We start from the raw sequence: 24,341 nt of genomic DNA on the forward strand, positions 1-24,341 counted from the left end.
TTTAAAATTTCCAAATCTGCAGTTTTTCCAAATCTTTTTGTTAATAATTTCCTGTTTAATTATGTTATGGTCAAAGGATGTAGTCTATATAATTCCAGTATTTTAACGTTTATTGAGACTTGTTTTATGGCCTACCATGTGGTTTGTTTTCATAGATGTTCCATGTATGCCTAAAAAAAAAAAAATTTATCAGTTATTGGGTACTGTGTTCTATATATATCCCTTAAGTCAAATCTGTTAATTGTGTGGCACAAATCTTCTATGTCCTTACTGATTTTTTTTTCTGTTTTAACTATAGATTATTCAGAGAGAGAGGTGTTAGAAATCTCCCAATCTGATTGTAGATTTGTCTACTTCTCTATGTAGTTTTGTCCATTTTTGCATTTTATATTTTGAAACCATGTCAGTAGATGCACTCAAGTTTCAAATTATTTCATTCTTCTCACATTTTGACTCTGTCATAGATCCTACCATAGTCTATCTTATCTAATATTATTAGTAACTATACTAGCTGACTTTGGTTAGTTTTTGCCTGGTATACTTTTTACATCTCTTTACTTTCAGCCTTTTTGTATCCTTGTATTTTAGATGCATCATTGGTAATGGCATGAAAACAGGATATTTTAAAGATCCAATTTTTTTTTGCCTTTTGACTGGACCATTTAATCCATTAACATTTACTGTAATTGTTGATAAATTTATCTGTATACTAATTATCACTACAAACTGCCTTGGACAACTGTTTTTCTGCTTATAATTCTATTGGTCAGCAGTCTGTGTTCATAGCTGATCTTGTGCTGGTCTCTCCTGGGCTCCTCAGTGGTATTTCTTTTTGTGCATTGATAGCTCGTTTCTTTTTATCAATGAATAATATTCCATTGTGTAGATGTGCAACAGTTTGTTTATCCATTTACCTATTGAAGGACATCTTGGTTGCTTCCAATTTTGGCAATTGTGCATAAAGCTGCTATAAACATTCTTGTGCAGGTTTTTGTGTGGACGTAATTTTTCAACTCATTTGGGTAAATACCTAGGAGTGCAGTTGTTCTGTTATATTGTATGGGTATGCTTAGCTTTGTGAGAAACTGGCAAACTGCCTTCCAAAGTGGCTGTACCATTTTGCATACCCACCAGCAATGAAGGAGATTTCCTATTGCTCCACATCCTTACCAGCATTTGGTGTTGTCAATGTTTTGAGTTTTAGCCATTTTATTAGGTATGTAGTGGTCTCTTGTTGTCTTAATGGGCAGTTCTCTAATGACATATAATCCTGAGCATTGTTTCATTTGCTTATTTTCCATTTGTATATCTCCTTTGTGAGGTGTCTGTTCAGATCTTTGCTCTTTTAATTGCATTGTTGCCTGTTTGTTTTGTTATTGTTGAGTTATAAATTTCCTTGTATATTCTGAATACAAGTCCTTTATCAGATATATGTTTTGCAAATATTTTCTCTTACACTGTCTTTTTTTTTTTTTATTAGCCCTGAGCTAGCATCTGTCGCCAATCCTCCTCTTTTTTGCTGAGGCCGATTGGCCCTGAGCTAACATCCATGCCCATCTTCCTGTACTTTATATGTGGAATGCCTGCCACAGCATGGCTTCATAAGCAGTGCGTAGGTCTGCGCCCAGGATCTGAACTGTTGAACCCTAGGCTGCTGCAGCGGAACACAGGAACTTAACTGCTGCACCACCAGGCGGCCCCCTCTTATGCTGTCTTTTAAAGCTATCTTTTCATTCTCTTAACAGTGTTTTTCATAGAGCAGAAGTTTTTTTAATTTTAAGGAAGTCTAACTTACCAATTTTTTTCTCATGGATCTTGGTTTTGGTGATCTAAAAACTCATCACCAAACCCAGGATCACCTACATCCTCTCCTGTGTTATTTTCTAGAAGTTTTATAGTTTTCTATTTTACATTTAGGTCTATGATCTATTTTCAGTTAATTTTTGTGAAAGGTGTAAGGGTAGTGTCTCAATTCATTTTTTTGCATCATTAGGCTACTCTTTTTTATCCTTCTTTTGGTTCATTTGGAATTTTCATCTAATAAAATCAGAGCCTCAAATGTGTCATATCTATTAATGTACTCTTTTAAATTATGGTCTGTTTACTCTGTCAAGATCTTTTTGAATTTTGGGTCTTTCATTCATATACTTATTCATATTTATTAATTTCTCTTTTGAAAATATTTATTGAGTGCCTATTATGAGGTAAACTCTGTTCTAGGTATTGCGGATATAGAATGAACAAAGTAAACTTTCCCTATCCATCCTCAGAACTTCCATTCAAAGTGTGAAAGGAAGGGATGCAGATAAGAAACATACAAATAAACATATGATTTGTCAGATGGTGATGAATGCCAAGAAGAAAAATCAAGCAGGATAAGGGGACCAGGCACATGGGCATGTTAGTTTAGTTCAGAAGGTCGAGGAAGGCTGGTCTAATGACATGACCTTTGAACGGAGACCTGAAGGAAATGAATGAGTCATGCACCTTCACGGGGGGTAAGCATGCTGCACATTCAAAGGCTCTGAGGTAGGAGTGTGCTTGGGTGTTTGAGCAATAGTGAGGAGGCCAGTGTGGTTGGAGTGGAATGAGCAAGAGGAGAGAGTGAGAGGATGAGGTTGGAGGAGTAAGGAGGGGCAAGATCATCAGCTTTGTATCATTTACATATGCAGTAAATTACCTTTCATCTCCATTGTTGATAAAGGGTTATATAGAAAAAGGTTGAAGAGAGAGCCCTGAAGAAATGTCACTAAGAAGCTGCCTACATGGGCCGGGCCTCTGGCCAAATGGTTAAGTTCGTGCGCTCTGCTTCGGCGGCCCAGGGTTTTGCCAGTTTGGATCCTGGGCGTGGACATGGCACCGCTCCTCAGGCCGTGTTGAGGCGGCGTCCCACATGCCACAACTAGAAGGACCCCCAACTAAAATATACAACTATGTACTTGGGGGATTTGGAGAGAAAAAGCAAAAAAAAAAGTTACCTACAATTTAATGTCACTTGATTGAGCATCTCACTTTGAGCTTAGACATTTGATCAGTAATTAATTCACCTAATCATATTCTAGCATATTGTTTCCGCCTTTCTCCACCTTGTCCCCAAGGATATTATCAAATAGCTTGCCAGGTGCCTTGCTGCAGATCAGAAATAATGTCTGTCTCCTTTCCCAGATCTAGTAATCTGTTGAAGATGAGGGTAGTCTGAAATGCCTCATTCTTTGCCAACCCATGGTGATTCCCAATGGTCACCTGTTTTGGGCTGCTCACAAACCATCCTTTTAATAAGGACTGACATAGATTCTTTTTTTAAAAATGAAATATTTGCAAATGTATAACTATAAAGCCAGGGATTTCATTTTTAGGATAAAAGTAGGACTGTTCATCATAAAATTCTCTGGTGTTAGTTAGGGACATCCTTTTTCCTCTGTGTTAACTGTGACTTCCTGGCTCAGGTGCTTTAGCCCATCTGAAATCCAAATCCTTCATTTTTGCCTGTTAGTGTGTCTAGTACAGTGTCAGTTGGAGGGAACGTTTCCTTAGTTTGGTATGAGTTGCACTGTGTCTATTAAAACTCAGTGTTTGGGTTCAGAGGTCGTGGCTTAGGTGCTTCCTTCGGTCGTCATTGTGTCTGAGATACAGTATTCTCAATACAAATGGTGAGGCTTAGGTACTGTTTTTTGCCTGCTTTAAACCATACCTGTACTTCTTTATATCTACAGACATAGCAAAATAATACTAACCTCCTTGCATTTAGTACAGTACCAATTATGAACAGCTGCCTAGCTAGTTGCTTTATTTACTGCTTTACAACAGTATTACAAGGAAGCTATTATTTCCCCCTCCCCCAACACATAATTGCATTGATAAGGAAATTAAGATCCTGAGGGTTTAAGGCCACTCAGCTAAAAAGTAGCAGAGTTAGGATTTAATCTAGGTCTCTTGGGCTCCCAGATCTGTGCCCTTTTCATTACATCTGCTTCTCCCTATTTGCATATACATTTGCCTTCCTGCTTCAGATGAAAAGCCCTGAATAAAGGATATAATAGAATCTTCTCTGGGCTGGAAATGAGTCCTTGGACCAGCTAACTCTGTAACTGAGACAAATCAATGGATTTGAGTTTTATTTTTAAAGTAAGGAGCTGACTAGATGATTTCTGAGGTCCCTTTGGCTCTAAAAATATAAAACTATAAAAATTATACATAATTGCTTCAATAGCTATTTAGTTTTTCAGGTCTATCAATTATGTAGAATTTAAGAAAAGATTCAATTAAAACTTTAAAGAAAATATCCCATATTTTTAAACCTTTGACTCTGTGGCCCTAGGATGATAAATTTACCAAAGGCTTCCTTTGTATTTTAGACAGATTATGAGGGCCAAGCCAAGAAACTCCTGGAACTGATGGAAAACACAGATGTGATCATTGTTGCTGGAGGAGATGGGACATTGCAGGAGGTATGGCTGTTTTTCTGTTTGAAACCATTCTGAAGGTGAGGAAAATGGAAATTAGATCTCAGAGCAGTGGCGTAAAGTGGTTCTAATTTAAGGAAATTATTTCTTTGTAATCCATTCTTTTAGGATTGTTACTCTGAAACAAGTGTAGCATTAATTTTTCTCATACACTTATTTCATTGCTTTGAGTAAACTCTATACCCAACACACAGAAGGGTTTTTGTTTTGTCAAATGTAAGTTTGATAAAATTGAATAAAACTGGAGATAAAATGGTGGTGGGTACGATAAGCTTTTTATGTAAATTCTGGAGATTCTTGTGAAGTAGCCCTGTTTGTTATGGAATCATAGTTTCAACTATGAGGAATATTTCTTATAAAGTTAAATAAAGGTTCTTTTTAAAAAAAATAAAGATTCCCATTCTCACATCATTTCCGCCACATGCAGCGTTATCTCCAAATAGTACATTCAGAGGCAGAGTCTACATGTTCAGATTCATGCGTGTGCCTTTGTTTTAAAATTCCATGCTACCTTGTCCATTGAGGGCACTGAGTACACTGCCCTGGAAGTGCTCTTTTCCCTACAGCAGACTAGAACCTTCATTCTACATTGGAAACCCCTAAAGAGCCCAGTACAGAAGCCCCTCTTACCACCACTCATTCCTTCCTGGGTACCATAATTCACATCTGTACTCATTTCTGACCACCTTTTGCCTCCATTTGGTGGTTTCATCAGTGCTCAGGGATCAGGAGCCAGCAGCAGACAGGGCACCATCCTATGTTTGACTTAGCAATTATGTAAGTCTTCGTAAGCTTCTTTTAAAACGACTGTGCTAATGATTTTGTAATTGTTTTTCTGGCTTTTTAATGAAGTGTGAAGAATACTGATAACATGCTAACAAAGAATGAAGTAGGCCTCATGACAGCCCCATGTACTAGTGAAAGTCAGTGTGGAAGGAGATGAAGGGAGCAGATTGGCATCAGCCTTTACTTTGTAAAAGGTTTTTAAAAAAGATACCAAATTGTGTCTTTGGTATAATACAGTTATAAATACACCCTGATAAAAAAAGAATCAGAGGGAAATACACCAAAATGTTAATAACTGGTTAATGATGGTTGTTCTGCATTGTGGATTTATGAGAAAATATTTTTTCATTAGATGCTTTCATAGTTTTACCAAGATATATATATTGTATTTTAAAAATAAAAAATAATGTAAAAATCCAAATTAAAAATGTCTTTTAGTAGAGGGAATACTGTCTGCCTTGTTTTTATATTCATCAATAAGAAACATTTATTGAGAGCAGACTTCTCTGCGTGTAACAAGGTATTATTTTGTTCTCGTATGTGTATTTCATAGTAGCAAACAAGGGTCTTTTGTATAATTGATGTGTGTATCACATTTATACCCATTTTACAGAACTTGAAACATAATTTTACTAATATAGTGTAGAGGTTTCATGATTATTTTATCTTAGCTTTTATTGTACTGTTGATCCTAGGTCAAGAATAAAATCTAATTTAGCTCTGATCCTATTGGAGAATACTACGTGTTTTGAGAGCCAGTACATCTTTTGTCCTAGTATCCAAGAAGAAAACAGGAACAAGTTTGTGGCCCATGAAAATTGAATCCAATTCTTTTATGGTAAAGGAAATACATCTTGTTTATAATATTTTTTTTTAAACATTTGTAGGTTATTACTGGCGTTCTTCGAAGAGCAGATGAGGTGAGCTTTAAAAAGCAGAGTAACTGCATTTTAGCTTTTACTTTTCTGTTCTTTTTATCTCTCTTTACTTTTTTCTTTTACTTTTTCTTTCCATTTTATATCTTAAGGCAGGCCTAAGTTGTGCTTCCTTGGATTTTAGAAAATAAAGTAGTGTTGCCTGTGTGACAGAACGCTTTTATTAACCCATAAGGACTTTTCTGCTTTGGTAATCCAGATTATCCAATAGCTTTTACCAAGAGTTGTTTAAAATGTAAAATTTTCCTATAAAGTCTTTTCTTCAAAGGATTCCTCCATAAATACATTGTGGTATATTCATATACTGGAAGCCGTACAGCAGTTAAAATGAATGAACTAGGTTTATAAGTATCTACATGGTTAAATCTAAAAGATATTCAATAAAAAAGGCAGGTTGCCAAAAGTATGTTACGCGTGTCTACAAAGTTTTAAAATTCAGAAAACAATAGTATGTACTGTTAATGGATGCCCAAATGTTTAGTAAAAGAATAACGCAGCCTCAGGATAATGGTTTCCTCTGGAAAGGGAGAGAGGGGAAAAAGATGAGAAGGGACTTCAGCTGTATCTGAATCATTTAATTTCTTAAAACATCTGAAGCAAATATGGAAACACGTAACATTTGTTAAATTTGAGTCTTGGCTACATGGATGTTGTTACATTATTTTATGCACTTTTCTACAATAGTTTAAAACATTTTATAAAAACAACAACAAAAAAGATCCTTCCTAGTCCCGTTAGTAATAGTAGCTTGTGCTCAAATAGTCTTTAGGAACCTTACAGTGTCTATTAATTTGTGGCGTTTAATTAAATCAACTACTATGTGATTACCTTCTGCTACTTCAACTTATTTATTCTCTTGCCTTATTTATACTTAAGATAGTTTATAAAGCGTTTTCACCTGTCATTAGTTACTGTACAAATGTTAGATATTTTTAGTTGAATTTTATATGCAACTTTTTCAAATAGCATGACAGCATAATACAGTGTCTGTCACAATAGTGCATTTATCTCATATCGTTAAGCCCCTCATTCTCTTAACCAAATTTCTTTGAACCAGTTGCCATTAATGAGTACCCAGTATTTCTTCCAAATTCAAAGTCATGTTGTTTTCATGGACTGCGTCATTCCAGAAGCTGCTCACTTAGTGTTCCCTGGTTGCTGGTCTAGGGGTATGGGAAAGGAGACAGGGTGGCGGACCCAGGGTCTGTTACTTTGTCACAGTGGACATGGTTGTGCCTCTCTGTTTGGCCTGATTTTCTGACCATAACGATAAAACTCTCTTCTTCTTTTTCTCCCCCAGGCTACCTTCAGTAAGATTCCCATTGGATTTATCCCACTGGGACAGACCAGTAGTTTGAGTCATACCCTCTTTGCCGAAAGTGGAAACAAAGTCCAGTAGGTTGTCAATGTGGGATGGTAGCATTTGTGGGTGAGTGAGCCTGGGAATGGAAAATTCACATGTGTGATACAATATTTCTTTTTGAGTTTTGATAGCCTGAAGCTTCAAATCATTAAGAGGAAGATCTGGATCAGAGTTTAACCTCTCAGTTCATTGGGAAGTTTTCCTCTTGAGTTGTGAGACCCTGGTGATCTAATATGAAGTCCCCAGGTCAGGTCTGCAGGTGAACATTGATGTCCTTTTGTCAGTTATAAAGGTAGCATCCCTGATCCAAACTGGTTTTGTGCCTTTACATTGTGAGATTCTCTATTAAAGACAGATTCGCACTGATCATTTGTTTGCTTTAAATATGCATGATGACAAATAGCAAGTCCCTTGTGAAGACTGAACTGGTAGCCTTGGCTTCATTATCTTGATAGTATAAGTAGCTGAAACAACTAAATATAGTCATATCTTTTGGGAATGCCTGCAGTGGAAGGCAATGTGGATAAAGCAGACAGGGAAAGCAGTGTACCCTCCGTCTAAATTGAATTCCTGTGAGTCTAACAGTGTCTTCAGGAATCAGGCAAATTGTTACTATTGTGCTTTTCTCTTGAAAGCATTATGTAAACAAAGCTCCAGTCTTTCAAGAAGATAGGAATCTTGAATTTGAGTCCTGGCTTTGACGGTGATTAATGATAATCTTGGGCAAATCATTTTCAGACTTTTGTTGTCAGTTGCCTGATCGCTAATGTAAGCTTTGAAACACATTGGGGGAGGTCAATAAATAAATATTTGTTGAATGAATTAGTTAAAATCTTCTCAGGACATTTCTGGTTATAATCTACAATCAATAAGAATAATAATACTCATGTGATTTTCTGTTTTGGATTATTTTTTTCTGTTTTGTGATTTTGGTTAGGCTGTTTTTTGTGGATTTATTTTTGCTGTTGTGATTTTAGGGATCATCTTACATCTTTTAACAAGTCTATCTTTTTTTTATAAAAGCCTTGGTCTGTATATCTAACACTAGCCTTAAATGTAGTCATGTATCAGGCCTTCATTAAACATCTCCTAGGCTTCAAGCCTTAATCAAACAGGGAATGTTCAGCTCTTCCCCAACCATCCTGAAGGCTGACACGGCCCTTGAGTTTACCATACTTTTTATTCTCAGTTTAGAACTTCTGAGAGACAATAGATATGACAAACAATGAATTACTCAAACATTTTTGCTTGTTGAGATAAATCTTATTTGGTTTGGGTCTTGGTTACTGTAGAAAGCTAGTCTTTGCCTTTCTGTCAATACAGATTATTTGAGTGGTTTAGCCAACATTCCCAAATATGCCACTGATCCAGAGATAGACCCTGTTGTTGGAGAACCCCCTCCCTATCCAAAAGCTGGTTTACACACAGTGTGGCCACCCTCAAGGTCTTAGATAGCCTGCAGCTTTTTGCGAGCTGATTTTCCCCTGTAGTTAAGCTAATGTTGTTGCTGCTTCTATTTATAATTTAAGGATTTATAAAATTTAATTTATAAGCATGCCGCAGGCCACTTAGGTAATTAAGTCAGTCTGCCCTGGGTTCAGAATTTTGAAGACCTCTTAACATGGCAGATGCCTAAGGCTATTTAAAAGAACAAGGGTTTGCTTTTTGCACTGCTGTCAAGATTTGTTGTACCATAATTACTACAGAAGGAAAAGGAATCTTGAATTTGGAGTGTTGCAGGTAAATAATCCTAAAAAATAACTGTTTCGTGCTACAGTGCTGCTTTATTTAGAACTTTCAATTGTTGCTGGAGAATGATAGATTTAAGGTTGCATTTTAGCTGTCTTCTGCCAAATAATTTTGAAAAAAAATTAATATAAAAAGGGTTTTTCAGTTGCAACATTTTTTTAAGATCAGTATCTCAAAAGCATTTCCTCACCCTCTGCATGTGCGAGGTACTACTCAGAGTAAGTACAGTGCTGAGGATCCTTTCTAATAGCTTCCTTCAGAAGTAATGTATTCATAGCAGATTAATCTCAACCTGTGATCCTGCTTCTTGCTTTTTCCTACATTGAATCTCATTTTCTGAACTGCTACCTGCTTCCCAGATAGCATCTGTATTGGAGGGAAGAAATAGGATAAAAAGGTGTTGATAGAGAAATATGAGAAAGTGAAATAGGCTGTCTCTTATGTTTCAGCTTGCTTCCTAGGGAACTCGGAACGTAATCCCAGCGTTTGGGTTAACGTGTATTTTTGAGGATTTTAAAGCATTTTGAGTTGTACCTAAGTTTGTTAGCTGCACCAGTTCCAGTGGGTGTGATTCCCGGCTTGGTGTTTATAGTTTAAAGGCTTAAACTATAAGCGATCACGCTGTCGGGAGGCCTGTAGAGCCTGGGGTTGCCCTCTGGGAATCTCTGATTATCCTGTGGTACATCCAGAGCAGCCTCCCCAGGTGAAGGGAGCACACGTTAGGAATTAGACTGAAGTCACATTTCATTTTGCCACAGGCTTGCTCTGTCTTCCTGGGAGTTTTATTTAATCTCTGTGAGCCTCAATTTCCTCACCTGTATTGATGAAATGCACAGTAATAATGCTTACTTCAGAGGATTGTTAAAAAGCCAAAATAAGGACTAGTTAGGTAAGCATGTAATTGTGCCTAGTGAACTACCTGATATGTTGAAGACTTTATGCATATTTATTGAAAATTCATTTAGTATGGAAAGCAGTAAATAACAAATAGGATGACTATACAGTTTCTGATTCCAGGTTCTATAATTAAAACAAATGTAAACATATCAGAGAAGATAACCCTCTATTCTATTCTGTTTCACCTAGAAAAGCTTTTTTCTTTTTAAAAAAAAGGAAAGAACATTTTATAGAGATTCCAGTCAGTTACTATGGAAAGGTGATTTTTCCTGCCAAATTCACATTATTAACAGCTCTACAGAGCAGAATAGATTAGGAAGAGCCATATTCGAGAAACTACACTTTTTTTCCCAGTTAAACAATGATTTTATTGCTTGTGTGCATAGACAGATTTATGCAACCGGGGCAGAGGCTGTGGATGACTCATTTCCAGTTGTGGGGAGGGACTCATTTGGTCTTATAATACTGAGCCAACTGGTGATTACGACTTTCGATCAGAATCAGACAAAATTTAGCATCCTTATGCTTTCTGTTTTTCTCAAGATGCTTTCAACAGCAACAGCTTTCTTCATTAAATGTTAGAGGTGCTCAGGAAGATCAGGAGCAAGTCCTTTGGACTTAAGAATTCTCAAGATTTTATTGCCTGTCACAAAACATACTTGTGCAACGCCATGTGAGTCTCTCAGGACCATACCAATTTGTGAGGGAGCCAGGCCCTTCTTGGCCAGTTTGTAGATCTGCCCCTTCACATCGTCAGATGTCACCTTCAGCCAGGCAGGCATTCTGCGGCGGCAGGGCAGAGCTGAGTGGGACAGGCCCTTCCCAGGAGTGCGCACGCGACTCATGATGGCTGCGGTCAGGCAGCGAAAAGGCGAAATGACACTTTTTTGAATAGAAATTAAAGTAATTTCTACATGACTCCTATCTTATAGTTGTACTTAAACTCAAGATATAATAAATCTTTTACTTTATTAATAATTACTACATTTTTCTAAAATATAACTACAACAATAAAGGCAATAGAATATTAACATTGCTAAGCCTTTACAAAAAACACAAAATACATAGAGATAAATCTAACAAAATATGTGTAATATTTGTGTGCTGAAAACTACAAAATGTTGAAGAGAGAAATGAAGAAAACCTAAATAAGTGGAGAGATATCTGTGTTCATGGATTTTAAGACTCAATATTTAAATGTCATTTCTCTCCAAATTGATCTATAAATTCAACACAATCCCAATCAAAATTCCGGAAGACTATAGAAATTGGCAAGTAAATTCTATAATTTATATGGAAATATGAAGGAACAGAATAGCCAGAATAATTAGCCAGAATAACAAAGTTTGAGGACTTACTCTTTCTGATTCCAGGACTTATTCTAAAGCTACAGTAATTAAGACAGTGTGGTGTAGGCAAAAGAAGAGACACATAGATCAATAGAAGAAAGTGTTCAGAATCAGGCCCACACATATATGGACACAGTTTTTTGACAAAGGCACCAAAGCAATTCAATGGAAAAAGGACAGTTTTTTTCAACAAGTGGTACTGAAACAATCAGATAACCACAACCCATAGCTCATAGTATATATAGAAGTTAACACAAAATGGATTATAGACCTGTATGTAAAATCTAAAACTGTAACGCTTCTAAAGAAAAATCTTTGTGACCTTAGGTTAGGCAATGATTTCTTAGGTAGGAAAAAAAGCAGAAGCTATAAAAATCAAGGATGATAATTTGGACTTCAGCAAAATTTAAAACCTCTATTCTTTGAAAAGGACTGTTAAGAAAACGAAAAGACAAGTCACAGACTGGGAGAAAATATTTGCAAGACACATATCTGATAAAGGAGCAATATCCAGTATACACAGAGAACACTCACAACTTCAAAATAAGAAAACGAGCAACCTAATGGAAAGAAGGTCAAAACATTTGAAGACACGTCACCAAAGACATAGATGGCAAATAAGCCTGTGAAAAAATATTCCTTGTTAGTCGTTAGGAAAATGCAAATTACATCCACTAAGAGATGCATCTATTAGAAGGGTTTAAACAGATAAACCAAACAAAAACCTGACATCATCAAATGCTGGCAAATACACAGAAAAACTGAAATTCTCATATTGCTGGTGGAAATGCACAATGATACAGTCACTGTGGAAAACAGTTTGGCAATTTCTTATAAAATTAAATGTATAAGCAGCAATCTAGATATTTACCCAAGAGAAATGAAGACATTTGTCCATGCAAAAACCTGTACATGAATGTTTACAGTGGCTTTATTTGTAACTGCCGAAAACCTGGGAACAGTGCCAACGTCCATCAACTGGTGAAAGGATAAACAAATTGTGGTACGTCCATACAATGGAACACTACTCAGTAATGAAAGGAAAGCCTCTTGGTACAACCAACGACATGACTGAATCTCAGACTCATGCTGAAAGTTTAAAAATGCTGAACTGGAAAGGCTCCCTACTTTTTAATTTACTTTATTCAATTAAATTAAATTGAATTATTTCTGTTCCATAGGCAAAGCTATAGAACAGAAAATAGACAGTAGTTGCCAGGAGCTGATGGTGGAGGGAGTGCATTGGCCACAAAGGACCATAAAGGAACTTTTTTGGGATATTGGAAATGTTATATATCTTGGTCGTGGTGATGGTTACGTGACTATAGGCATTTGTCAAAATTTATAAAACAGTATACCTAAACGGATAAAATTTATTGTGTACAAATTATATCTCAATAAATGTGACTTTAAAAAAATGTTTAAATATTGGGGCCAGCCTGGTGGTGTAGTGGATAAGTTCACATGTTCTGCTCCCTTGGCTTCCGGATTCGCCAGTTTGGATCCCAGGCACGGACCTACGCACTGCTTATCAAGCCATGCTGTAGCAGGCATCCCACATATAAAATACAGGAAGATGGGCACAAATGCTAGGTCAGGGCCAATCTTCCTCAGCCAAAAAAGAAGAGGATTGGTGGCAGATGTTAGCTTAGGGCTAATCTTCCTAAAAAACCAAAAAATTTAAATATTAAACTAGTTCTTTCAAACTTAGATACTTCCAGTTGCGTAAGTAAGCACTAGGGAAAAGCTTTTAGTTTCTCCTCAGTTTGGTTCATGTTGACATGACCTTCTGTGGCTACTCATCGTTCATTCTAATTATCTACTGACCCTTGTACCCTACCATTAGCATTCGTTCATTTGGGACAATTTTGAGTATCAGTAAGGCTAGTAACTATAATGTATTGAAACATCAAGTGTATTTAAATCTATTTATGAGTTCATAAAAATACTAAGAAAAATAAAAATGAAAAACTCATTGGTCTCTTTCAGAGGATATTAGGGAATCAACTTATTTTGAAAATTGGTAAAGTGAAGCAAATCAAGCACTTATCCTGACTTTTCTTATATGACCTATATTTCAGGGTACCCAAATTGTTGATGAGGAAAAGTTTCTCTTTGCGGACCAGATAATAAATTAGAAAGAATAACAGAATTAAAACATCACTATTTTACAACTCTGTTAGTTAGTAAATCCAGCCAATGATTATCAGTGGTTGCTTCCATCACAAAAAGAGAGACAACCAGATTTTATATACTTACTGATGGGAGTACACACCACCGCCTATGGAGTATTCTGGCCAAAAACTCAAAGCTGAATCTAATACAGGTTTCTATTCTAGATACAGATTTTTAGAAAATGCAGGGAATGGAGACACATGTGAATACCATGGGAGTGCAATCAGTAACATTCAGACTGTTAAAAACTCAATAAGACAACTGATTTCTTTAACAAGTAGGGAAAAGAAAAGGAGAGGGAATCTATAGATTAGAAGAGACTTGAGACGTATAAACCAACTGCAACGTATAGATCTTATTTGGATCCTGATTTGAACAAAGAAACAATATCTATATGAGAGAATTGGGGAAATTTCAACATTGACTAAATATATGTTAATATAAAGGAATTGTTTAAGTATTTTATGTATGATAATGGCATTTTATTTTTTAAGAATCTTTGTCTTTTAGAGACACATAAGGAAATATTTATGGATGAAGTGTTAAGATATCTGAGATTTGCTTTAATTGATATAGATTAAGGGAAGTGAGTGGAGGATAGAAAGTAACACTGGCTATGAGCTGATAATGATTGAGGCCGGATGAGGAATATATAGGAGTTTGTGATACTGTTCTCTGTACTTTTTAATTGCAGTAACATTGGTTTATAACAGTATAATTTAGGTGTACATCATCATATTTCAATTTCTGTGTAGATTACATCATGTTCACTACCCAAAGACTAACTACAATCTATTATCATCCACCCATTCCCACATGAGCCTAATCACCCTTATCGCCCCCCGCCCTCCCCGCTTCTCCTCTGATAACCACCAATCCAATCTCTATGTCTGTGTGTGTGTTTGTTGTTGATTTTATCTTCTATTTATGAGTGAGATCATACAATATTTGACTTTCTCCCTCTGACTTATTTTGCTTAGCGTAATACCTTCAGGGTACATCCATGTTGTTAGAAATGGCCAGATTCCATCCTTTTTTAGGGCTGAGTAGTATTCCGTTGTGTATATATACCACATCTTCTTTATCCATTCGTCCCTTGATGGGCACCTAGGTTGCTTCCAAGTCTTGGCCATTGTGAATAATGCTGCAGTGAACGTAGGGGTGCATATGTCTTTATGCATTCGTGTTTCCCTGTTCTTTGGGTGAGTACCCAGCAGTAGAATAGCTGGATCATATGGTAGTTCTATTTTTAATTTTTTGAGGAATCTCCATACTGTTTTCCATAGTAGCTGCACCAGTTTGCATTCCCATCAGCAGTGTGTGAGGATTCCTTTTTCTCCACATCCTCTCTAACACTTATTATTTCCTGTCTTGTTAATTATAGCCATTCTGATGGGTGTGAGGTGATTTCTCATAGTAGTTTTTATTCTCATTTCCCTGATAATTAGTGATTTAAACATCTTTTCACGTGCCTCTTGGCCATCTGTATGTCTTCTTTGGAGAAATGTCTGTTCAGACCCTTTGCCCATTTTTTAATTGGGTTGTTAGTTTTCTTCTTGTTGAAATGTATGAGTTCTTTATATATTTTGGATGTTAACTCCTTATCAGATATAAGGTTGGCAAATATCTTCTTCCAATTGTTAGGTTGTCTTTTTGTTTCGTTTATGGTTTCCTTTGCTGTGCAGAAGCTTTTCACTTTCATATAGTCCCCTTTGTTTATTTTTTCTATTGTTTCCCTTGCCCAGTCAGACATGGTACTTGAAAATATGCTGCTAAGACTGATGTTGAAGAGCGTATTGCCTGTGTTTTCTTCTAGAAGGTTCATGGTTTCAGGTCTTACATTCAAGTCTTTAATCCATTTTGAGTTAATTTATGTGTATGGTGTAAGAAAATGGTCTACTTTCATTTTTTTTTGCATTTTGTCCAGTTTTCCCAACACCATTTATTGAAGAGAATTTCCTGTCTCCATTGTATCTACTTGGCTCCCTTGTTGAAAATTAGCTGTCCATAGATGTGTGGGTTTATTTCTGGGCTCTCAATTCTGTTCCATTGATCTGTGTGTCTGTTTTTGTGCCAGTACCATGCTGTTTGGATTACTATAGCTTTGTAGTATACTTTGAAATCTCGGAGTGTGATACCTCCAGCTTTGTTCTTTTTTCTCAGGATTCCTTTGTCTATTCAGGGTCCTTTTTTTCCTTTTCCTTTTCTTTATTGGTGAGGAAGATTGGCCTTGAGCTAACGTCTTTTGCCATTCTCCCTCTTTTTGCTTGAGGAATATTGTCCCTGAGCTAACATCTGTACCAGTCTTTGTCTATTTTGTATGTGAGATGCCACCACAGCATGGCTTGATGAGTGGTGTGTAGGGCTGCACCTGGGATCTGAACTGGTGAACCCTGGGCTGCCAAAGTAGAGCTCATGAACTTAACCACTATTCCACTGGGCTGGTCCCCTTTTTGGGGTCTTTTGTTGTTCCATATAAATTTTAGTATTCTTTGTTCTATTTCTGTGAAAAATGTCATTGGAACTTTGATAGGGATTGCATTGAATCTGTTGATTGCTTTAGTAAGTATGGATGTTTTAACTATGTTAGTTCTTCCAATCCATGAGCATGGGATATCTTTCCATTTCTTTGTGTCTTTTTCAATTTCTTTCAGCATTGTTTTATAGTTTTCAGTGTACTGGTATTTTGCTTCTTTGGTTAAGTTTATTCCTAGGTATTTTATTTTTTTGTTGCAATGTAAATGAGATTGTATTCTTAATTTCTTTTTCTGCTACTTTGTTGTTAATGTATAGAAATGCAACTGATTTTTGTATGTTGATTTTGTATCCTGCAACTTTACTATATTCATTTATTATTTCTAAAAGTGTTTTGGTGGATTCTTTAGGGTTTTCTATATATAAAATCATGTCATCTCCAAATAGTGACAGTTTGACTTCTCTTTGGATCCTTTTATTTCTTTTTCTTGCCTGATTGCTCTTGCCAGGACTTCCAATACTATGTTAAATAGGAGTGGTGAAAGTGGGCATCCTTGTCAGGTTCCTGTTCTTAGAGGGATAGCTCTCAGTTTTTCTCCATTGAGAATGATATTAGCTATAGGTTTGTTATATATGGGCTTTATTATGTTGAGGTATTTTCCTTCTATACCCATTTTAGTCACAATTTTTATCATAAATGGATGCTGTATCTTGTCGAATCCTTTCTCTGAATCTATTGAGATGATCGTGTGATTTTTATTCTTCATTTTGTTAATGTGGTGTATCACATTGATTTATTTGCAGATGTTGAACCATCCTGCATCCCTGGAATAAATCCCGCTTGATCATGGTGTATGATCTTTCTATTGTATTTGTTGTATTCGATTTGCTAGTATTTTGTTGAGGATTTTTGCATGAATGTTCATCAGTGATATTGGTCTGTAATTTTCTTTTTTGTGTTGTCCTTGTCTGGTTTTGGTATCAGTGTAATGTTGGCCTCATAGAATGAGTTAGGAAGCTTCCCCTCCTCTTCAATTTTTTTGAAGAGTGAGAAGGATAGGTATTAAGTCTTCTTTGAATGTTTGGTAGAATTCACCAGGGAAGCTGTCTGGGCCTGGACTTTTATTTGGGAGGTTTTTGATTACTGTTTTGATCTCCTTACTGGTGACTAGTCTATTCAAATTCTCTATTTCTTCTTGGTTCAGTTTTGGAGGGTTGTGTGATTCTAAGAAGTTATCCATTTCTTCTAGATTATCCAATATGTTGGCGGATAGCTTTTCATGGTATTCTCTTATAATCTTCTGTATTTCTGAGATGTCTGTTGTAATCTCTCCTCTTTCATTTCTGATTTTATTTATTTGAGCCTTCTCTCTTTTTTTCATGGAGAGTCTAGCTAAAGGCTTGTCAATTTTGTTTATCTTTTCAAAGAACTAGCTCTTAGTTTCATTGATTTTTTTCTATTTTTTTCTTTTTTAGTCTGTATTTCATTTATTTCTGCTCTGATTTTTATTATTTCCTTCCTTCTGCTGATTTGGGGCTTTGTTTGTTCTTCTTTTTCCAATTCCTTTAGGTGCACTGTTAGATTATTTGAGATTTTTCTTGTTTTTGAGGTAGGCCTGTATTGCTACAAACTTCCCCCTTAGAGCTGCTTTTGCTGTATCCCATAAATTTTGGTATGTTGTATTTTCATTTTCATTTGTCTCCAGGTATTTTTTGGTTTCTCCTTTGATTTCTTCATTGACCCAATCATTGTTCAGTAGCATTTGTTTAATTTCTGCATACTTGTGGCTTTTCCGAGTTTCTTCCTATAGTTGATTTCTAGTCTCATAGTGTTGCGGTCAGAAAAGATGCTTGGTATTATTTCAGTCTTCTTAAATTTATTGAGACTTGTTTTGTGGCCTAATATGTGATCTATCCTAGAGAATGTTCCATGTGCATTTGAAAAGAATGTGTATTCTGTGGTTTTTGGATGGAATGTTCTGTACATATCTACTAAGTCAATCTGGTCTAATGTGTTGTTTAAGGCCAATGTTTCCTTATTGATCTTCTGTTTGGATGATCTATCCATTGGTGTAAGTGGAGTGTTAAAGTCCCCTACTGTTATTGTGTTGCTGTCTGTTTCTCCTTTTGTCTGTTAATAATTGCCTTATATACTTAGGTGCTCCTATGTTGGGTGCATAGATATTTACAATTGTTATATCCTCTTCTTGGATTGTTCTCTTTATCATTATGTAGTGCCCTTCTTTGTCTCTTGTTACAGTTTTTGTTTTAAAGTCTATTTTGTCTGATAGAAGTATTGCTGCCCCAACTTTCTGTTTATTGCCATTTTCATGGAGTATGTTTTTCCATCCCTTCACTTTCAGTTTGTGAGTGTCTTGAGGTCTGAAGTGTGTCTCTCATATGCAGCATATATATGGGTCTTGTTTTTTTATCCAATCGGCTACTCTATGCATTTTGATTGGAGCAGTTAATCCGTTGACATTTAAAGTAGCTATTGATAAGAATGTACTTATTGCCACTTTGTTACTTTTTTTCTGCGTGTTTTAGTGGTTCTTCTGTGTTCCTTTCTTCTTCTCTTGCTCTATTCCTTTGTAGTTTGATGGCTTTCTTTAGTATTATGTTTGGGTTCCTTTCTCTTAATTATTTGTATGTTGATTATAGGTTTCTTGTTTGTGATTACCATGAGGTTCATATTATAATCTACGTATACAGCAATCTATATTAAGTTGATGATCTCTTAGTTTGACCTCTTGTTAAAAGCTGTACGCTTTTACTCCCCTCCTCCTCCATTTTTTGTTTTTGATATCATAATCTAACCTTTTTTTTGTGCATGTGTATCCGTTACCCTCTTGTCATGGAAATAGATAATTTAAGTACTTTTGTCTTTTGACATTCATATTAGCTTCTTAGGTGGTTGATCTGCTTCCTTTACTGTATATTTGCCTTTACCAGTGATTTTATTGTGTTTCTTGTTTTTAAATAATTTTCTTATTCCTATTTGTGGTCTTCTCTTTTCTGCTTGTATAAGTCCCTTTAGCATTTCTTGCAAGGCTGGTTTCTTGGTGATGAACTCCTTTAGTTTTTGCTTGTCTGAGAAACTCTTTCTCTCTCCTTCCATTCTGAATGATAACCTTGCTGGGTAGAGTATTCTTGGCTGTAGGTTTTTTCCTTTCAGCACTTTAAATATAGTATACCACTCCCTTCTAGCTTGTAAGGTTTCTGCTGAGAAGTCAGCTGATAGCCTTATGGGTTTCCTTTGTAAGTAACTTGTTGCTTTTCTCTTGCAGTTTTTAAGATTCTCTCTTTATCTTTAATTCTTGACATTTTAATTATAATGTGTCTTGGTGTGGACCTGTTTGGGTTTATCTTGTTTGATGCTCTCTGTACTTCCTGTACCTGGATGTCTGTTTCCTTCCTGAAGTTAGGAAAGTTTTCAGCTATTACTTCTTTGAATAGATTCTCTGCCCCTTTGTGTCTCTCTTCTCCTCCTAGGACACCTTTAATACAGATATTTGTGCTTGATGTTGTCCAGAGGTCCGTTAGACTGTCCTCATTCTTTTTAATTCTTTTTTCTTTTATCTGTTTAACTTGGGTGATTTCCTCTAGTCTTTCATCCAGCTTGCTGATCTGTTCTTCTGTGTCACTTGCTCTGCTCTTGAGTCCATCTATTGAATTTTTCAGTTCCAGTATTCTTCACTTCTGATTGGTTCTTTTTTATATTTTCCAATTCTTTGTTGAAGTTCTCACTGAGTTCATCCATTCTTCTCCAAGATCAGTGAGCATACTTATGACTATTAGTTTGTACTCTTAGTCAGGTAGATTGTTTATCCCTGTTTATTTTAGTTCTTTTTCTGAGTTTTTGTCCTGTCCTCTTACTTGGAATGTATGCCTTTGACTTCTCATTTTGCCTCTTTCTCTGTGCTTATGTCTTTGTATTAGGTAGATCAGCTACGTCTCCTGATCTTAGAGAGGTGGCCTTATGTAAGAGATGACTTATGAGGCCCAGCAGTGTGCTTTCCTCTTGTCACCGGTTTCAAATATTCCAGGAGTGACCCCTGTGTGTGCTCCATGCGTCCTTCTGTTGTGGCAGGGTTGCTCTTGCTGCAGGTGCCCAGGGATGCTATGCTGTCTCCCTGGCTGGCTGGTTGTAATGCTCAGCTGTGTGTGGCAGCTATGGTCCCTTCAGTCATTTTATTGGGCATGGGGAGCCTCCGCACAGTTGGCTGCGGGGCCTAATAGCACATTCCTGTTACAGTTTTTCTATTAAGTGAGTAGGCCCCTGCACGACTGTTTGCTAGGCTCAGGGGCTTACAATTGCTGTAGGCCTCCAGCCTGCTGCAAGGCTGTTGTCAACTCTCTCAGGATTACAGCTGAGTGGGGCTGGCCCCAGGCAGGGGAGAGCACCCAATTGTTTTGGGCTTTGGAAGGTAGGGCCACTCCTTTATGTGGCTGTTTGAGGAGCGCAAGTCTGCTGCAGCTGACAAGCCCCACTGCCCACAGGGCCACACACCCCATCAATACACTCTTGCCCCACGCAGGTGCCCTGACCCACTGAAGTGGGCCCATTCGCCCCCCTGAAGAGGCCCCACACACTCCACCAACACAGCCACCCCTCGTGCACACCCTGCCCCATGGAGGTAGACCTACTCACTTGGCTACAGAGGTTCCAGGCGCTCCACCTATGTGGGCCTACAAGTTGCCTGAGGACTTGCCGTTGGATGGGGCCAGTCCCTAGGGTGGGCTGCCTGCCCTGGCTGAGCTGGATTAAATCCATGCTGGTGGGTGAGGCAGACCCCTGTGCCAGCAGCCCAGGGGAAGAAACTCTAATGGCATCTGCCAGCGTCTGTGTCAGCACGCCTGTACTAGGTCACAATAACGACTGCCTCCATGTCTCAGTACCTGGGGGTGGTCCCAACCTGGGGAGGTCTCACCTCTCCCTGAGATGTGCCCAGATCCTATCAAGTGAGTTTCTTTTCACCAAAGGACTGTGTGCCTTTCTTTTAGGTTGCTTTCTGAAATGGGTGAATTTGTGTGTGGACCCTTTAAGAGCAGGCGTGTTTTTCCCTTATGTCCTATAGCTTTTCTGGGGGTATTGCCCGTTGTGGTCAATAGCCAGCAAAGCCAGATGTTATAACACTTGTATTGGTTGTGCTGAGTCCAAAAGCTGCTTATTGTGGTAACGCTCCCCCACTCAGATCCCCCACTCCTCCACTGAAGGCTTCATACCTTAAGATTGCTCCTGGCTGACCTTGAAGTGCAGTGGTCAGAAGGTGTTTTTTCCCTCTCCAGAAAGGAATTTCTGCCTCTTCCACTTCAGTCAGGACTGTCCCTTGTTATGGGTGTTCTTCTTATCCAGTTTTCAGTTCTCTTTCAGAGGCAATTGTTTCAAGAGTGGTTGTAAATTTGTTGTGTCCGTGGGAGGTGAGTTCAGAGTCCACCTGTGCTTCCATCTTGACACCGCCTATTCTCTGTACTTTTTTCTATCCTTGAAATTCTATAGAATAAACCCATTTGTTTATCAAATGTTGATTGCCTATTATGTGCCATGCACTGTGCTAGGTGTAGGTTTTATATCAGTCAATAAATGGATGTAGATTATTACTCACCTTGTGGAACTTTCAGTCTCCAGGAGGAGGCAGATGATAAAGATGTAAATTAAAAAATATACATTGTGATCTACTGTGAAGGAAAATGAATACGGTTCAGTGATAGGGAATTACAGGAAAGGACCTCTCTAGGCTGGGACATTTCAGCCAAGGTCTGAAGGATGGGAGTAGCCAGGCATGCAAAGAGACAGCGTTTAGGTGACCAGAGGGCTGTGCATGCTGGGCAAGGAAAGTGATGTGGGTTTACTCCTTCTCTCTGCCCCAAGAGCAAATATCTTATTGTCTGGCCACTTGTTGACTTAATATTTCTTTTGCTGACGATCTGTTGTGTGTTAATATGTCTGACCTTGATTCTAATTAGAATATGAACCCCAGAACTGCTTCTAAGCTTGGCACAGTTCCACGTGCCCTGAATGGATGTCGGTAGTACATGCCTTTTTCACCTATAGACTTTTCAACTGTCGATCAGAATGTAGATAGAAACAGTCTGTGTTTGTGAACAAAAGAATCAGCAATGAAAATGAAGTACATCAGGATTGTATTTTGCTGCGATTACTCCAACAAATCCTGTTCTTTAGTTACCCTTTGGGTTCTTAGAGTGAAAAGAAGTATTGTTTTTTCAAGTGCTTGAGTTTCTTGTAATGAATGAAAAATATTGTTATATTATTATTATTGAAGTATCATATTTTCCAGTGATGAGAGTCAGACACATTGTAGAGACCCAGTAAATGTGAAGTAAATAAAGGATTCGTTCTTTGTATAAACTTCTCTTCGCCAAAGCCTTCTCTTTGAGTCTATATCAGAGCCTTCCACTATACTTGTATCAGTAATTCTTTTCTTGGAATATTTTGAAGGAATAAATCTTTTTCCTGACCCAACTGTTGGTACTCTGGGCAGGAATGTACTTTGCGTGTGTGTGTTTTGGAGGGAGGTGTTGCTTATTTTTCACAGCATGACCATTTCTTTCTGGTTATCTTTTAGACACATTACAGATGCTACACTTGCCATCGTGAAAGGAGAGACAGTTCCACTTGATGTCTTGCAGATCAAGGTAAAGTCTTTTCTTCAAGTTTGAAAAAAGTAACAAAGCAATACACACATGTTAAAGAAAGTAAAATGTAGCAGTTCAAATGAGATTTTAATGAAAATAATAGTCCCTCTTGTTACCCTTTCCTATCCCAAGTATAACTCCCCAGGGAAAAATAATTTTACTGGTTTATTGTAGTTGTTATCACTAATTAATATGCTCATGATGCTACTTTTTAAAATTGAAGTTAAAAAAAACCCCACAAAACATAAAATTTACCTTCATAACCATTTTTAGGTGTTCAGTAGTGTTAAGTATATGATACTACTTCTTGATTTATCAGTTTTGGATTTTGTCTCTTGACCTCTTTGTTATAAGAATTCCTCTATAACTCCTTTCAATATATTTGTATCACTGTTTTTCTTTCTTCTATTGATTACCTTTGGACTTCAAGTAACTTCTGTATCTCATGTGGTTGTTTTGAGTATTAAAAGAGCTACTCAATACAGAGCACTTAGGACAGTGACCGATTTCATCTTCCCTGACTATATCGTGGCCACCTCTTTCTCCCATGCTCTGCCAAAGGTGAAACCTTTCTCATGTCCCGTCTGTGCTTTGGAGGGGCTTGTCTTTGGAATTCAGGTTACTTGGTTGTCTTGCAATCTCAGCTCTCTGATGGGTTTAAGAAAAATTATAATCTTGTAGATTATCTGGCTTTTTCTCATTTTTAGGGTGAGAACAATGTTCTTTGTAGCTTCTTACAACCTAGATGGGAGCAGAACTTCACATTTTTCTATTGGCTTGTCTAACATTTTCTTATTGATTGACAGATGAACTCATGAATTGTTTTAGCAGTATATTTGCTGGCTATGCCCATTGAAAGGGCTTAGAAGCAATGACACCCAAAAGCATTGAGTGTACCTGGCACCCAGATTTTGGTCTCTCAATACCATTTCCTAATAAAAGTTTCCAAGACTTTTGAAGGGACAGTCTCAAAGTATTGCAGAATACTTAATAATTACAAGGAAAAAAATACATCTTTATAGTAGAGAAATCTAGCATATATACCACCTAACCAAATGATCAAACTTAGCATCATCAATAATGGGACAAATAGACATTATCTGCCTCCTGATGTGATATATTGAGAATGAGACAGCATCACCTATGTAGTTTCCTGCCCAAAACATTAACTAATCTGAATCTAACTGAATCTAATAAGGAGAGAATAATCAAATCCAAATTGTGGAGCTTTCTAAAAATAATAATTGGTCTGGCCTTTTCAAAAATCATAATTAAATACAGTATATGATTCTGGAATTGGAAAAATAAAAATAGTGACAACCATAAAAGATATTATTGGATTAGAGATATTTTAACATGGACTATATGTTAAATACTATATGTTGATGTTAGATTTCTTGAGAGTGACGATGGTATATATGGTTATGTCTGTTGTGTCCTTATCTTAGGGGATGCTGCTGAAATATTTAGGGTTGAAAGATCATGAAGTCTG

General features: G+C 37.1%; 1 protein-coding gene and 1 pseudogene across 4 annotated transcripts in view; one reads left to right on the forward strand and one right to left on the reverse strand.

Annotated features, from left to right (window-relative positions):
- Nucleotides 1–24,341, forward strand: part of AGK (acylglycerol kinase) — an 87,088-nt gene that overhangs the window by 36,780 nt on the left and 25,967 nt on the right. For all 4 annotated transcript variants that reach the window (XM_008526725.2, XM_070617992.1, XM_070617991.1 and 1 more), the window contains 4 exons: nt 4,356–4,448; nt 6,137–6,169; nt 7,485–7,579; nt 22,780–22,849. In XM_008526725.2, the coding sequence (XP_008524947.1) occupies nt 4,356–4,448; nt 6,137–6,169; nt 7,485–7,579; nt 22,780–22,849 (291 nt within the window). The remainder of the gene's footprint in view (nt 1–4,355; nt 4,449–6,136; nt 6,170–7,484; nt 7,580–22,779; nt 22,850–24,341) is intronic.
- LOC103555280 (small ribosomal subunit protein uS15-like) lies at nt 10,571–11,152 on the reverse strand (annotated as a pseudogene).

Source organism: Equus przewalskii, chromosome 4 (assembly GCF_037783145.1).
Source record: "Equus przewalskii isolate Varuska chromosome 4, EquPr2, whole genome shotgun sequence".
Taxonomy (NCBI): Eukaryota; Metazoa; Chordata; class Mammalia; order Perissodactyla; family Equidae; genus Equus; species Equus przewalskii.